Source organism: Balaenoptera borealis, assembly GCF_965194805.1.
Source record: "Balaenoptera borealis genome assembly, chromosome: 13".
In the NCBI taxonomy this organism is placed as follows: Eukaryota; Metazoa; Chordata; class Mammalia; order Artiodactyla; family Balaenopteridae; genus Balaenoptera; species Balaenoptera borealis.
Window position 1 is genome coordinate 20416449 of NC_138870.1, and position 15146 is coordinate 20431594.

At 34.5% G+C, this 15146-nt stretch overlaps 1 protein-coding gene across 7 annotated transcripts in view; it reads right to left on the bottom strand.

The window, feature by feature from the left end:
- The window catches only part of SOX5 (SRY-box transcription factor 5), a 993423-nt gene that overhangs the window by 337872 nt on the left and 640405 nt on the right, over positions 1-15146 (bottom strand). For 5 of the 7 annotated variants that reach the window (XM_082351965.1, XM_082351966.1, XM_082351963.1 and 2 more), the window contains one exon: positions 3614-3845. In XM_082351965.1, coding sequence (XP_082208091.1) covers positions 3614-3844 — 231 coding nt within the window. In that variant the 5' untranslated portion in view covers position 3845. The remainder of the gene's footprint in view (positions 1-3613; positions 3846-15146) is intronic. The other 2 variants (XM_082351969.1, XM_082351967.1) reach the window with 1 other exon arrangement.

Genomic DNA, 15146 nt, shown 5'->3' on the forward strand with positions numbered 1-15146 from the left:
CTAAACTACGTGGGCAATACAAAATGTAGACCTCTCAACACCTCTCTTTGGAGTATGAATGTCACACATAAGCCAGCAATGAAATCTGGAAAGCTGTTTTTTTTTTTCCATAAATTGAACTGTATGATATAAAAACCATGAAACATTCTCTCTGTTTTCAAAGATATTGAATAGGAAAACAAATAAAGAATGTATTTTACTATTGAAAATAAAAGGACTTGTTATGTGACTATGACAATGGCCTAGTATCCAGAAAAAAATACAAGGAATGTGTTGAATAACAATTCTATGAATGTATTCAATCATTTTGATAAATGGGTAAAATATATCTTAATCAGCTTAATAGCTGAATATATCATGCCTATTGTAACATACTTTCTGCACAGTAGTAGATTCTACTCTAGTTCTAAAATTTCTAGAAAATCAGCATATTCACCATGAATAACATCTTAACAACTTTGTTCAAAACATATTTCCTACTTAATCATCCATATAAACTCTGCCATTTAATCAGTACTCATAAATTGAGTATCTATTATATGCTAGGTATCAGAAATACAAATGTGTGTGTATGTGCGTGTGTATGACTGTGCCTTTAAGGAGAAATACAGTGCATAGAAAGCCAGACATGTAAACATATAAATTATAATACAGACCATGAGAAAAGATATAAACAAGTACCATGGATAAACGAATAATGCAGCAACCATTCTGCCTTGGGAAGTCAGTGAAAGCATCTAAAAAGAAGCAATTTTGAACTCAGTCTCGTGGGAGAAACACAATTCACCAGGACTGTAAAATATGAAAAAGAGTTTTCCAGCTAGAAAGAATAACTATGTGTCATTTGAGGTAACCTGGTATGTTTATGAACATATATGAAAATCTTTGCATGACTGAAGCACTGGGTCTCTGGCGGGATGTGGCCAAAGAGGAGACAAAAGCCATATTTTGGTGCTGGTCTATATAGAGTTTCATGCTAAGATAGTTTTAGACTAAATCCTATAGGCAACAAGGACATACACTAGTTTCCAAAGCGGGATAAATAATCCAACTCTTTTCTCAGGGAAATAAGTCTAGTGGAAGTTGAAAGGAAGACTGGAAAGAGGAGAGGCTGGAAATTTGAGATCATATAGGAGACTCTTCAACTGTTAGAGATGAAAAGCTGGTAGAATCAAGAAACTTTTGAGGCAGAAAAAAATTTAGAAACCAATTAGATATATAGTAAGAGAAAATATCAGTGCTGATGTCACTAAAACTAAGTTAAATCATTTGTATACCAAGTGTATTAACTTCAAGAACAGTAGATCTTAGTCTTTTTTGCGCTACAGATCTACTTGAGAATCTGGTGAAAACCAAAACCCTACTCACATGTGTGCACATACAGAATTCTCCATTCATCTTCAGGAGATCCACAGACCGGAGTTAAGAACTTCTCTCCTGGATAAAGGTGCTTGAGGAAAGGAGTTGTGCCTTATGCAAATCTATTTCCATAGTGCACAACAAAAAAACTTGGTACAAAGTAGGCAGTTCATAGGTTTCATTTAGTTAAACTGAATTCTCCATTACAAACTGAATGATTTCATTTTCACTAACACCCTGCATCACAGCATCCACTCATGCCAACTATAGTATGTAATTTAAGATACTTTTCTCATACCCATCCTTGAGTATTTAAGATAATTTCCCCTTTATCTTTCTCGTATTCTTCTAATAATAATTATTTATATTCACTCCTTTAAATGTGTGTGTTTCTGTTTACAGCAGTATTACAGGAAAACCAAACCAAGGAGCACTCTCCATAGGGTACTCCCTGAAAGAAGGCAACGGTCAAAATATTGAGAGGGAAAAAGCATGAGCACTGATGCAATGTCAAACGGGGAATCCGACCTCTCTACCCTGTTGAGCTGCATACTACCATTTTCCCCCTTTATTTTCCTAGTTTAACCTTTGTGAGAGGAGGCGAAGAAGTTACATGACTGCACGTAACTAACATGAACTCATAGTAGAGGGAAGAAAAGGAGGAATTATGGATTTAATTTACCAAATAAGAGATGACCAGAAAATTAAATATGTGTGTACTCTTGTGAAGAGCTTATAATGTTTATAAGCATGGAATCCAAAGCCAGACTGCCTGGGTAAACCCTGGTTCTCCCACTTACTAGCTGTGATCTGGAGCAACTATTTAACCTCACTGTGCCTCAGTTTCCTCATCTGTAAAGTGGGATTAATGATAACACTTCATTGAATTACTGTGAAGGTTAAACGAGTAATATATGTCACGTGCTTGAAACGACACATCTGTAAAAGCGCTATATAAGTGTTAGCGAAAACATTATTTTTGGTAAGAAAATTTTGGCACACAGTCAAAAATACCCAGAGAAATTCTGACCTATGAGGCTTAAAATGTTGAATGGAAGTATTTAAATCTAATGTGAATTATCAAAGAACAGTGTTTATTTCCCAGATATTAGAAGATAATCTGATTCTTCTTGCTGATTTAATTCCACATACAGTAATGCAATGACATACACAAGTGGGCATATTTCAGTACCGAACATGTTTATGATATGTCATAATTTCCTAGAGAATGTCAAAAAAACAAAACAAAAAAATAAAGGATTTAACAGAATCAGAGCTGTTCTTAAAGGTATGAGGATGTGTGATGAAATATTTTTGTTGGTGTGATCTGGTTCAAATTAACAGCACTGACATCCTTGAAGTAGAAGAAGAAGGGCCACAAAAAATGTGACATCCACCCAAGAAGCCATGTTGAAAAGGCGAGGGTGGCTTTACTGGCAGCTAAGTGCCCTGCTACCTTGCTGGCATGCTGATTCTATGCATTTAAGTTCCTAAGAACAACCTAAAGGCCTTATTTATTTGTGTGTGTGTCTGCTGTTTAAGCTTCAGCCAAAGATGCTATGCTGCCTTCTTCCCTCTCATCCATGAAACCACAGCTTCCTAATCCTCTGCAGTGATCCAGACCCCAGGATGAAGGGCCAGATAAATTATCCTGAGCTGCAAATTCTAGAATAGGAGGTACCAGGGAATTACTGAATTATCAGAGCAACAGAGTGAATGAGACTGAGTTAAAAATTAGTGCAGTAACATTAGAAAAGTATTGTCTCTTTGAAACATATTCTTCTGTAATATTCCCAGTACTGTAAGAAATACTGGAATCCAATCTGGGCAAAGCAGAAATTGAAAAAGCACTGATTTATCGTGGTGGAAATGTTCAAACTATGTTGCAGCTTTATCTGGAAAAATCTTTTACTAGAAATATTATGATACCTAACTTTCATGAGGACTAATTGTAAATGTGTTACTTTAACATTATTCTTATATTATGTTTTTCCCCTAATTAAGTTGGGAATGCCTCAAAAGCAGAATTCTTGAAAATCAAAATCAAAACAAAACCAAACCAAACAAAAATAGCCTATTTATACTCCCTACTGGAATCAATTTACTTACTAAGAATTCTAAGATGTTAGGAGTGAATCTTGTGTATGGCTGTTAAGTAGATGATAATTACAAAGCCTAGGACTGAAGCTAAACTACTAGAGGAGTAGACTGGTCACAAAGTGAGTGTAGGCACAACAGACCATGAGAAACCTACCATTGTACTGTGCTGAGAAGTGGGAGTCCTATGGCCACAAGTCTCTTGCGTCAGCAGAGAAACTGGCTGAAATTCCTCAGAGTGAGGCTTGTTGGGGAAACTCACATGCAAGGGAAGGTGAAAGGCTGGGAGCCCGTCACTCTCCTCTTCTTCCACTTTCTGTCTGCTTGTCACCATGGCTACCTCTCCATCTGCTTCCCCATACGGAGAGGCTGGTCGCTTGGAAGACATCCTGGAAGGAACAAAAGAGGAGAAAATAATGAAACCTCCACATAAATCCTTAATGCCGTTATTGTGTGGTTAGGGGCCATTGTAACAGAAATGCCTTTTTGTGCTGGCAGAGAGCAGGAAAGCATCCAAATACCACTGCAAAGCACACGCAATCAGAAACAATGGCCAAGCAGGTAGCAACAGAACAGTGCTTGTTTGTTGTAAGAATAATACACTAATATAGCACTCTCTTGTATTCTGGCTTCTTAAACAAGAGAATTCACCTAAGAACACTGCATAATGAAAGACCGTTCCATTTTAAAGGGAAGAAAAATACCCATCTCATTTTACACTTTGATAGACCTTATTGAAGACAGGACATCTATGAATAGCAAATACTGTTGGCAGTTAAAAGAAGAGAAATAACTAAAATTTCTTTCATCAAAAAATAAAGTAAATGGATGGTTGCCATTATAATGATTTGCATTTTATTAAAAGTAAGATTATTATAAAATGTAGAAATATTTGTTATCAGCAAACCTCAGATCACAAAACAAAAAGTTTCATATTTGTTTAAAGCTTATTAAGAATTGAATAAATTTTACAATCACTGTTAATTCTGAAACATTTGAGAATTTTTCTCTCTCACCGCCCCATCACCCAATTTTGGCATTTAGTTCTAATATAAAATTTGCAAGTAGTAAAAAAGGTAAGAATATAAAAATATTTCAGCTTTATTTCCACAGTTCCATGAAATATTTAGATGTGGATTCTCAGATTTATTTATTCCTTAGAATACCTAAGTAAAAGAAAAAAATCAAATAAGGATGCTTTGTTTTGATGAGCTAATGCCTACAGGACAATGCACTTAGATAACTGAACAAAAATTAAATATTTTTTTGTACTTGAGTCTGGTTGAGAATGTTATCAGAGGTTAAAAAATAAGTGGCAAATATTTTTAGTTAAACGTAAGAAATCCTTCTCATTAAAAGTTTTACATAGAAGCAGTACAGAGTTAAAATTTTTAACTAAAAAAAAACTCTCTTGGATTTACAACTTGATCTGAACTTGAAAAAGCTCTAATTTTTGTTCAACAAACAAACAGTGTTCACAGAATCATCCATTCTTACCCTAGACCAGTGGAATAGGAGGCAGGAAAGTACTAACTGCCACATCACTTCCTTCATATATATCACTGATTTTTAAATTTAAAGTGTACTACCAAAACAGGGGCCTCTAATCACCATTGAATAATACTATTCTTAGTGTCAGACGTTTAAAAAGAAAAGTGTATTCAAGGGCTGAATATATTCTATTAAGATATAATAGCACAGTAGAAAAAAAATAAAGGGAATTAAAATACTGATTCTGCTACTTACTACATGTGAGACTTACTTTAAATCTCTATTTCAATTTACTCACCTTTAAAGTGAGATGTCATATCTACTTGTAATACTTTTTTGAGAAGGAACTGTTTCCATATGAAAAGTGACTTGTAGAGCACTTTGCTCGGAGTAGACACTCAGTAAGCAATAGCTGGTGTTTATTTTACAAACTTTAAAACTACAGGGTGACCCACCCCCCTCAAAAACAGAGAAAACAAAAAGCCCTCCAAAATAACAATGCAGATTGCCTTCTAAGACTTAAACTGTAAAATCAACATGAAATACACAGTCTCCCAATAGAGAAATGCTCCCTGGCCAGTCATACTTGACAGTAAACTGATCAAATGTATTAGCAAGTGTTAAAGAAAAAATGTTAATAGCAGGGGTCTTGATCAGCTGAAGAACAGAGGAAGAGGAGGAAATGATAGTGGTTACCATGTAAGCACTGTTTAAAGGAGAAGCAGACTGGGCCAGCACATTTCAGGTATCTTTATTTCTGATCTCATCACCAAGGTTTACTCCAAATATACTCTAAGTATGTAGAAAGAGTAAGGGGCTGGAGTTAACAGAGTTAGAAAAGTCTCAGTCTTGTTGGCGACACCATATCTACCACCAAATTGACAGATTAAACTATACATAGTAACTCTTAACACTAGAGATATTTAACTACCACTGTTTTGTTTCCATGCTCTCCAAGCGAACTTCTGATTCCCGTAAAGAGAATGGAGTGACAGAACAGACTTAAAATACGTAAGGTCTTTGAGAAGTGATCTATCAGATTAAATCAGTAAAGAGAATTTTGATTATTTCTTGGTTTCACATGAAGCTTGACTACAAGGAGATCACTCATTTATTACATAAACCATAGTATTTAGGGTCTGTGTGGGCATTACTATTCTTGCTGGAATTAACAGTCTGGTATTTTGGAGTCTACCTCAGTCTTATGTATAATCAGTCTCTTAACGGTCTGAAAATTCCAGGCTATTATCAAGAGTCAGTTTCTGGGTTATCAAAGCAGAAAGCTAGATTAGCTGGCTTTTCCTAAGTTAATACAATTCTATGACTTTCAGAAGGCATGACCTTTTTGCTGACTTCTATTTCATTAACATCATTATTAATAATGATTATGAAAATTAAAAGTCTAAAAGTAAACATAAGGTATATAAGGTAGATAAGATATTGCTATTCTCAAGACTTCTAGTTCTTTCAATACCTAAATTATCTTTATATCCAACTGGATAAACAGTCTCTCCATATACATATCATTTTATGGAGAAAAAAGTATAAGATCTAAAACACCATGAAGGAGTCATGGTGCCAAATGGCAAACTGATCCTAAAATATTACATATTTCATCTTTATTTCAACTCCATTTTCAGAGACTTATAGAATGTTCTTAAATGTGTTGGACTTAAGAGTAAAAATTATGCAGTTCAGGTAAAAGATTTCCTAAAGATTTTTTAAATTATTAGAATAAAAATGACTATGGTTACAGTTCAGTAATAGGCTAGAAAATGAGAAAAAAGTAAAATACATAAATTATGTAAAGAGCTATCAATCTGTTGGTTGCATCATCTATGTCTAGTCTACCAAAGTTTGTCTACCAAAGTGTTTCATTTTGGATGGAACAAAGTCTCAATTTTAAAAAAGCATTAAGGAGGCGCTGAAAATTTCCATGCATTGTCTATCTGGGATATGTAGGATTCCAGTTCCTGCAGCTTACACTACATGTCTGTGTTACAGTGCAAAGACACCTTAGAACAACTTGAGTATCTAGGCTGAGCTATGCTCTTCTGTATTCATTCAGAGATGATTTTTGTCATTCCTGTGGTAGGTGCTAGACCTACCAATGAACAAAACTCAGACTTCAAAGAACCTGACATGAGACTGACAAATACAATCTAGTGTGAAACTAACTTCTGGAGTTAGTTTATAACTATCACTATCATAGTTTATAATAGTAGTCTTTAACTCACTTTTTTGTGTGTGGACAAGAAAATCTTCTTGAAAGAACTGATTTCTAATTCCAGGACCAAAGGGAATCTTTAAATCATCAACAACCCTTTACTCACTACCTACTATGTGCAAGACTATTCTCTAATGGGAATAAAAAAGTGTAATTCAGGGTTTCTGCTTTAAAAACTTATGAATGGGACTTCCCTGGTAGCGCAGTGGTTAAGATCCACCTGCCAATGCAGGGGACATGGGTTTGAGCCTTGGTCCGGAAAGATCCCACATGCCGCAAAGCAACTAAGCCCGTGAGCCACAACTACTGAGCCTGCGTGCCTAGAGCCCGTGCTCTGCAACAAGAGAGGCCACCACAGTGAGAAGCGTGCGCATCGCAAGAAGAGTAGCCCCAGCTCACCGCAACTAGAGAAAGCCCACGCACAGCAATGAAGACCCAATGAAGCCAACAAAAACAAAAACAAAAACAAAAATAAAATAAAATAAAAAGCTTATGAACTGTTTGAGAAAATTTTAAATAAAACGAGAAATAATGATGAAAGACAGTTCAGGTTAAGGGCCAAATGACATTATAATTAAGCACCCGAGGGCTTCATGAAGGCCAAAGGATTGTGAAATACTTCAGGGAATCACTGAACAGCTGGATTTTGAGGGAAAAGAAGGACAAACAGAAACCTTGGGATAAATGGAGAGGGAACCTTACGTAGGAAGTCATGATAAAAGAAAAGATGCAGAGATGGTTTTAGGATGTATAATATAAATTTAAGTTTCAAGCTTGCTTAGGAAAAGGGGAGACACAGGAATATGGACTAAATCCCATTTCTAGTCTATAACATTCCTGGAGTTGCTGAGTTACATGAATGTAATAGATAAGAAAGAGAATCCCTTGTAAGGGGCAACTTGGTCTTACAAGGAGTCACTTTTCCTTCAGTTGTCCCTGTAGAAATCTGCACAATCAGGCTACTCTAGTCCCTACATGAAAGTAATTTTAAAACTACTGGAGTCCTTTGCTATTGGCTAAAGGCTATGTAAATAGGACGTCCCCAACTGTATTCAGATATATATAGCAAACTTAGGGGTAGAGTAAATAAAAGATGTAATAAGACTGCAACAGAAATCTAAACCAGTGGTTTTCAACTTTGAATACACATTGAAACTATATGGAGAGGTTTAAAAAAATACTGCTGCCTGGGTCCCACTGCCAGACATTTTGATGTTATTGGTTTCAGAATGCACACAGGGTATCAGAAATTTTTAAAGCTTCCAGGTGATGCTAATGCACAGTTAAGGTTGCAGACCCACTGTGCTAGTCAGAATAATGCCTCTCACCCAAGATGTCCAAGTCCTAATCCCTGAAACCTGTGAATATGTTACCTTACAAGGCAAAAGGGACTTTGCAGATATGATTAAGTTAAGGATCTTGGGATAAGGAGATGATTCTGGATATTCTGGGTGGACCAAAAGTAATCACAAAGATCCTTATAAGGGCGGGAGGCAGGAGGATCAGAGTCAGAGAGAGAGAGATTGGAAGATACCATGTGGCTGGCTTTGAAAATGGATGATGCGGTCGTGAGCCTCTTAGGAGGTAGAAAAGGCAATGAAACAAACTCCCCCCTAGAGCCTCTAGAAAGAATGAGCTTTGCCAACACCTTGATTGTAAGACTTCTAACCTCTAGAACCGTTAAGTGAAAACATTTGTATTGTTTAATGCACTAGACTTGTGATGATTTGTTACAACAGCAACAGGAGACTAATTCACCACTAACTTAAATATGCTTCTTTCATACTTGGTATTTTCTCAATCTGAAGTCCTCCTACCCCATATATACACTTTCTTGTTCCCTCACTTCATTTAGTTTTCTGCTCCAACATCATTTCCCAGCTTTTATCACCTGACATATTTAATTATTTTATTTCTTTGTTTATCTGTCTCTCCCACTATAAGATCCAGGAGGGCAGACTTTAGTTTTGTCCACAGCTACTTACCCAGGACTTACAATCCTTTCTGAAAATAGTAGCCTTTCAATCAGTATGTGTTTAATGAAAGCTACTAATTAAAACCAGCAACTCTCTTACTATTCTCTAACTGTAGATAGTTGTAAGATCTAGTCTTACAGGACAAGTATGCTTAGAAAATGCTTTAATATTGTCAGAAAAAAAAGGAAATCCAGCTCAGTGATAACACTATATTTCTTTTCAATAATTTCTATGTAAAGGAATTGGCAAACCTTGTTTAATCAGGTTTTTTAAGTACTTGTAAAGAAAATCCTACAGTTCTTTTTAAAATGTAATAAGTAAAAGACTATAAAAGTGAAGTAACTTTATAAAAAATGCTACAGAGTTAATTATTAATAGGTCTATTACTGAGGAATCATCTACTTACTGCCTTAAACTTAACTCTTGTCTGCTCAGGATATTTTCTTTGCTGCAATTATTCTGGAAAATGACAACGTGCACAAGGTCAAAGAAATGAGTATGTGGAACAAGCACAAAATGGAAGACTCAGAATGGGAACTGCTTTCTGTATATAATAGTCACTCTTTAAAGTTTCTGTCTTTCTCTAAACATTTTAACCTTTGACTAGTTAATTCAGAGACAAAGTCCTAGGAAGCAGTGCCTTCTACTGGTTATTCTTTTGGAATGATAATATTGTTTCCTTTAAGGTTTGCAGTTATGCAGAAAAAAATATAAAAAATAATTATCTCTAAAAAAACAAACTAAAATCCCAGCTAGTATACAAAGCCTTCCCTAACCACCACAGTTGAAGTGACTTTTCCCCACCTCAAACTATATCATCAACTCTTGCTAGAGGCCACCTGAAAAAACTGAACATCAGTATAACCTATGACATTGATTCAATAGCTTTTTTTTTTTTTCTCGTCTTCTTATTAGTATCTAAAGCTAGAACACAAGATTTTAACAAGTACAGGTCTGTTTTTGACCATTTCATGTGATTTTTCCAAGCTGAACATAAGTCTTTCCAAATTGCTCTGTATTTTTTCCCTAAATAGTCTAATCCTCTATACTGAATGAATTACAATCAATTATATGGCAGCACAATTCCTAGCACATAGTTGGCACTCAATGTATTTTTATATGAGTAAATGAATGAATTGCCTGAGTGTCAATTTTGTGTCAGGCAAGTTACCTTTGTGTTATGGAGGAAAGAGGCAACTTAGATATGAAGACCCTTCTGGTTTACTTTTAAGGATGTACTGTATAGATGGAAAGAGAAGACATATATCCACTCATTCATGCATTCATTCATGGAAAAACATTTATTGAAAGACTATCATGTGCCTATAGATAGAAATATAATTAAGAAATCCAGAAAGAATATTTTAAGGTAAATGGCTTTTTATAAATATGAGTACTATGGGGGATAGATAATAGAGAGATAATGTCCTGCTTGAAATAACCAGAGAATGCTTCCTACAAATCAGGAGAATTCAACAGGGCAATGAAGGATGGATCAGATGCAAATAGACACAGAGAAGAGAAGATTCCAGATAGGAGAAATGACATTAGCAAATTAAAGAAATTTATAGAATGATACAGCATAGTGAGTACAATGGTTTGGTTCAAGCAGTAGATTCCAGGAGGAGTAAAAGCAGATAAGGATGAAAGGTAGGTACCAGATGATAGTGATTCTGGCTAAATCCTAACAATTGTGAATGGCTACACCAAATGTGAAATTGATACTGAAGGTAGAAGGAAACTGGAGATGATTTCTGAGCTACACAGTAACATAATCAAAATTACATTTTAGGAAGAAAATCCCTCAGAAATTAGTAACTGATAGAAGGTTGAGGGTGGAAACCAGAGAAGGGGAATGAGTGGGTGAGATAGTTCAAAGATAAACAGATTACCTGACTGTATAATTTAGAGAACAATACTGCTAATAAGAAAAATACATAAATTAGAAAGAAAGGTCAACTTGGAGACAAATATTAAATTCAGTTTTAGAAATAAATCTTTGGTGACTGGAGGATTTTAAAAAGAAATAGCAGATAATCAGAAAACGCGGGACTTCTGTGGAAGTAACTCAGTGTAATCTTTTAAACACAGGTAGAGAGTTAACCAATAATTGTAATTATTTCTCATCGACTTCTTCCACAATGTTCTGATTCAGTATTTTTATTATTCTTGATTTATAAAAAGGAAAACTGAGTCATAAAGTGGTTAAATAACTTTTGTTACACTATTCGGTCTTTGCACTATAATAAACAGCAGTTCAAGAACAGAACTGTCTCTCCAAGAGAAAAACACAGAGAAAATAGAGAATTGGGAAGGGGGGGCGGAAATCTGAATTTTGTAGTCCATCAAACTTTGGGAGACCAGTATATGAAAAGGACTGAGCACAGAAAACAGATAAAGAGAAGTCAAAGTGATATGCAAAAAATGTAATTATTCTCTAAACGATTCTATAAAACTAAACATTCAGAATATGAACTTTAAAAATTCTGGACCATGACGTTTATTTAATTTATAACTTCCATTGGTTGCTCTCCTAAATACTCACTTTTAATATTCACCCTCTCATGTTAAATTTTAAGCATGGCAGAACACATTTCAAAAACAACTAAAATATTTGAAAGGATGCATCTTCCTTTACAAAAGAAAAATTACAAAATAAAATAAAAATTGGTAATCCTTCATATCCAAAGATTATACTATTTTTCTAGAAGTTATGTGCCACTAGTTTTTCTAGTGATAAAACTACTTGTTCAGAACATTTACATTTACTTGTCTGGTTGCTTTTGTAATTAAAGTTGTTGTGAGAAGGTTAATCAAGATTAGGAATTAAACTCTACTGTTTTTCAAAGATTTTTTTCACAATAGAATGTTACCTATTCCACGTGGGGAATCAACATAGACGTTTAGCATGAATGGACAGGTTTTGATTCATGTGAATGAAAAAACCAACACTCCTTTGTGACTTACAGATTTACACAAACTTAGCATATCATTTTATTAAAGAAAAAAATCAGCTTCATTATTTTTATCTATAAATCTCAACTATTATTATTTATATCTTATGGTTTATGCTTTCTTTTTCCCTCTTCCATGTTTTGAACATCTTCATTTTCCCACTAAGTTTAGAGTCAGCTGGGTGTTTACCCTGTGAATTCTATGTAAACTCTGTAACCAAGTCTGTCATATATAACATTCAGAGGTCTTTTAGATAGAAAATTGATTTGTGGTAAACATGTAGTCTTTCAAATGTTTACATTTTTCTACTCTTTTCTATAAATCTTCTTTGTCATCCGTTTCTCTTATAGAACATGCCAATCTATACTCTCTATCCATTGCTTCCCACATACAAAGACCACATTCATTATACTGTTATTCAGAAGCATGAACAAGTTCATCAGGTCCTGGCGTACACTATAAATGGAAGCAGAAACACAGATTTCATAGAAGCATAAAAACAGACAACATAGGGTAATAAATAAGACTAGATTCCCCTGTAATCTTTACTATACATTTCACGAGAAACTTATTTCTACTAGTATTTACAAACACAGTTTACCATAACATTGAAATCTAAAAACAAAAGCAATTTTTGAGCTATAGCTACTTAAGAATAAATTTATTATTCTGTTTTGAAATATAATTTGAATTTACAGAAAATTTAATAAATGTTACAAAAGTTTAAACTGTACTTAAAACTGTGTTAATTAAAAATGTTGTAGTCACCAAGAACTTTCGAAGTGACCTTTACCAGGGCTGATCCCCATGTTTACCTGGTCATATGTTTGGTTTCTGAGGTGCTCTCTTCACTGAGATCAAGTAGTTCCTAATGCTCTCCCTTCTCTGATAAGAAGAGCACCGCTCTGAACCGCTTCACCACCTTTCTGCCTTCTCTTTACTAGCATCCCTCTCACCGAATAGTTTTCCCCAGGCTTGTCCAGTCAGAGAAAGAGGAGAGGATAAGAAGAGAAAAAATGAAGAGGTAGAGAGTTTTCAGAGGAAAGTGTGGAAAAGGAAAAGGAAAAAATATCAGAAATTAGAGAGAGAGAAGTAAAGACTCAGAAACAGAACTTAATTCTTGTCAGTATCTGAAAGAAATGAGTTCCTCTTTATTAGTTGGACACAAGATATTTCAGAATTGAAATAAATGGACCTAAAGTATGCAATAAAATGAACTTTAAAAGGTCCATTTGTTTTTGTGTTCTAAATGAGAGAGACAAATACCAAAGGTAAACATTTAGAAACAGTTTATGATAGCAAAATTCCAGGCTACAATTATTCAGAATTCAAAATTTGATTCCTTTTCTACTTTCTTTTACTGTCTCACTAATTGTAATCACTAAAAATTGACTCCAAAGTTAGACCACATGTTATTGGATGAAGATCGCAAGAAAATTTTCTAAATAAGAAGATTGCTTTATTATGAGTAACCTAATAGCTGGGCTCTAGAGCCAAAACTTACCTAAATAAATATATCTGCCAGCAAAAACTTACCATTTTATGTTTTATCATTTTATTTTTTAATTTTAAAGTTAAGTGCCTACAACAAAAGTATTTCTGATAAATAAAAAGGTAGAAAGAGTATTAAATTTAATTAAACTCTATTCTAATCATTCTATAATGTTCTAATACTTAGAAAAAATAGAGTTCATTATAAGTCTGATAAGACTGAAAGAAAACTGGTTAGGCAAACTTTTATGGCTCCAAGATACAGTCATTTTCATAAAGAGAAGAGCTAGTAAACGTTTTTACAGAATTCTATACTCTTTTCAAGAAAAATTATCAAAACTTTTCTCATCATTTACAGCACAAGAATATGGTAATAAGCATTTTGTACTTTAAAAAACCCTAACTTTGACTTGTTCAATAATTGCTAAAATTTAATTTCCTTATCTCAAAAATAGTAACACCTATACTTGAGTTATTAAACATTTGATCAGATTCTTTTTAATCACCAAAAACACTACATTTCAGCCAATCTACTTGAAGAAAACGAAAGAAATGGTTAAGACCTTTAAATGTTGAAGAGAAATTTCTTTTACATTGTAGGTAAAAATGACCAAATTAAGGAGTCTGGAAGAAAAAAACCCATAAATACTAATCTGTTGTGAATTATTTAATTTGTGTATTGTCGTACATTTGTCATTAATCAGAAACAAACAGAAAAATAATGTTTAACCTTCAGCTACCTACAGGTTAAAAATGTTAAAAGTCCTTTTGTTCTGATTATTTAAAAATTATTTGAAATAATCTAGCATTAAGATTTGTGGTTCTGAAACTTGTTACTATAGTTAGAGAGGGTATACTCTTTAAGGAAATAAAAAGCTTTTTTCCATTTGAGCATGGGTTTAGCTCTAAGTCCACAGGATGTGGAGGGATGATTTAAATTTTACATCAAAATTGTGACTGCACTAGACTTTTTTCCCCTTTCTCAAGGGAGGCATTGTTCTTGCCTTTCCATAACCAGGCGTGACAGCGCCAGACTGGAGTCACAAGGCTGGTCTCTGAGTCAGCGTGAAAGTGCTCACCTCCTGAGTTTCCCCAGATGCTCGGCTCCTTGTGAGTCTGAAAGCCGAGCACTGAGTAGCCACACGCTCCATTCCTGGGACAGATACAGGATTAAAGGGGAAAATCTAGGGATTAACAAAAACTATCTCTTCCTATACACCTTGTAAAACTCTTTTATTAATAATAAGAAGTAACAACAAAAAATGAGTACCATTTTTCTGAATCAAAAGTTGGGACAAATTGTCTAACAAGTAATTGTATGCTTTGAGTTAAAGAAATAAAGTCTAAAAAATCAGAAGCGTGTTGAAATTTTCTGAGACACATGGTTGCCACATGTATAAACTTCAGGTTATACTTAGCTGGATAGAATAGTGGAAGAATAATGTATGAGATGTATATCCATTCTCAAGATCTCTAAGAAGGTATCTTTAAAAGCTGTCTGTAGAATACCTGTGAAGGACAATCTTTTCTGCTCTCTATCAGAACAATTG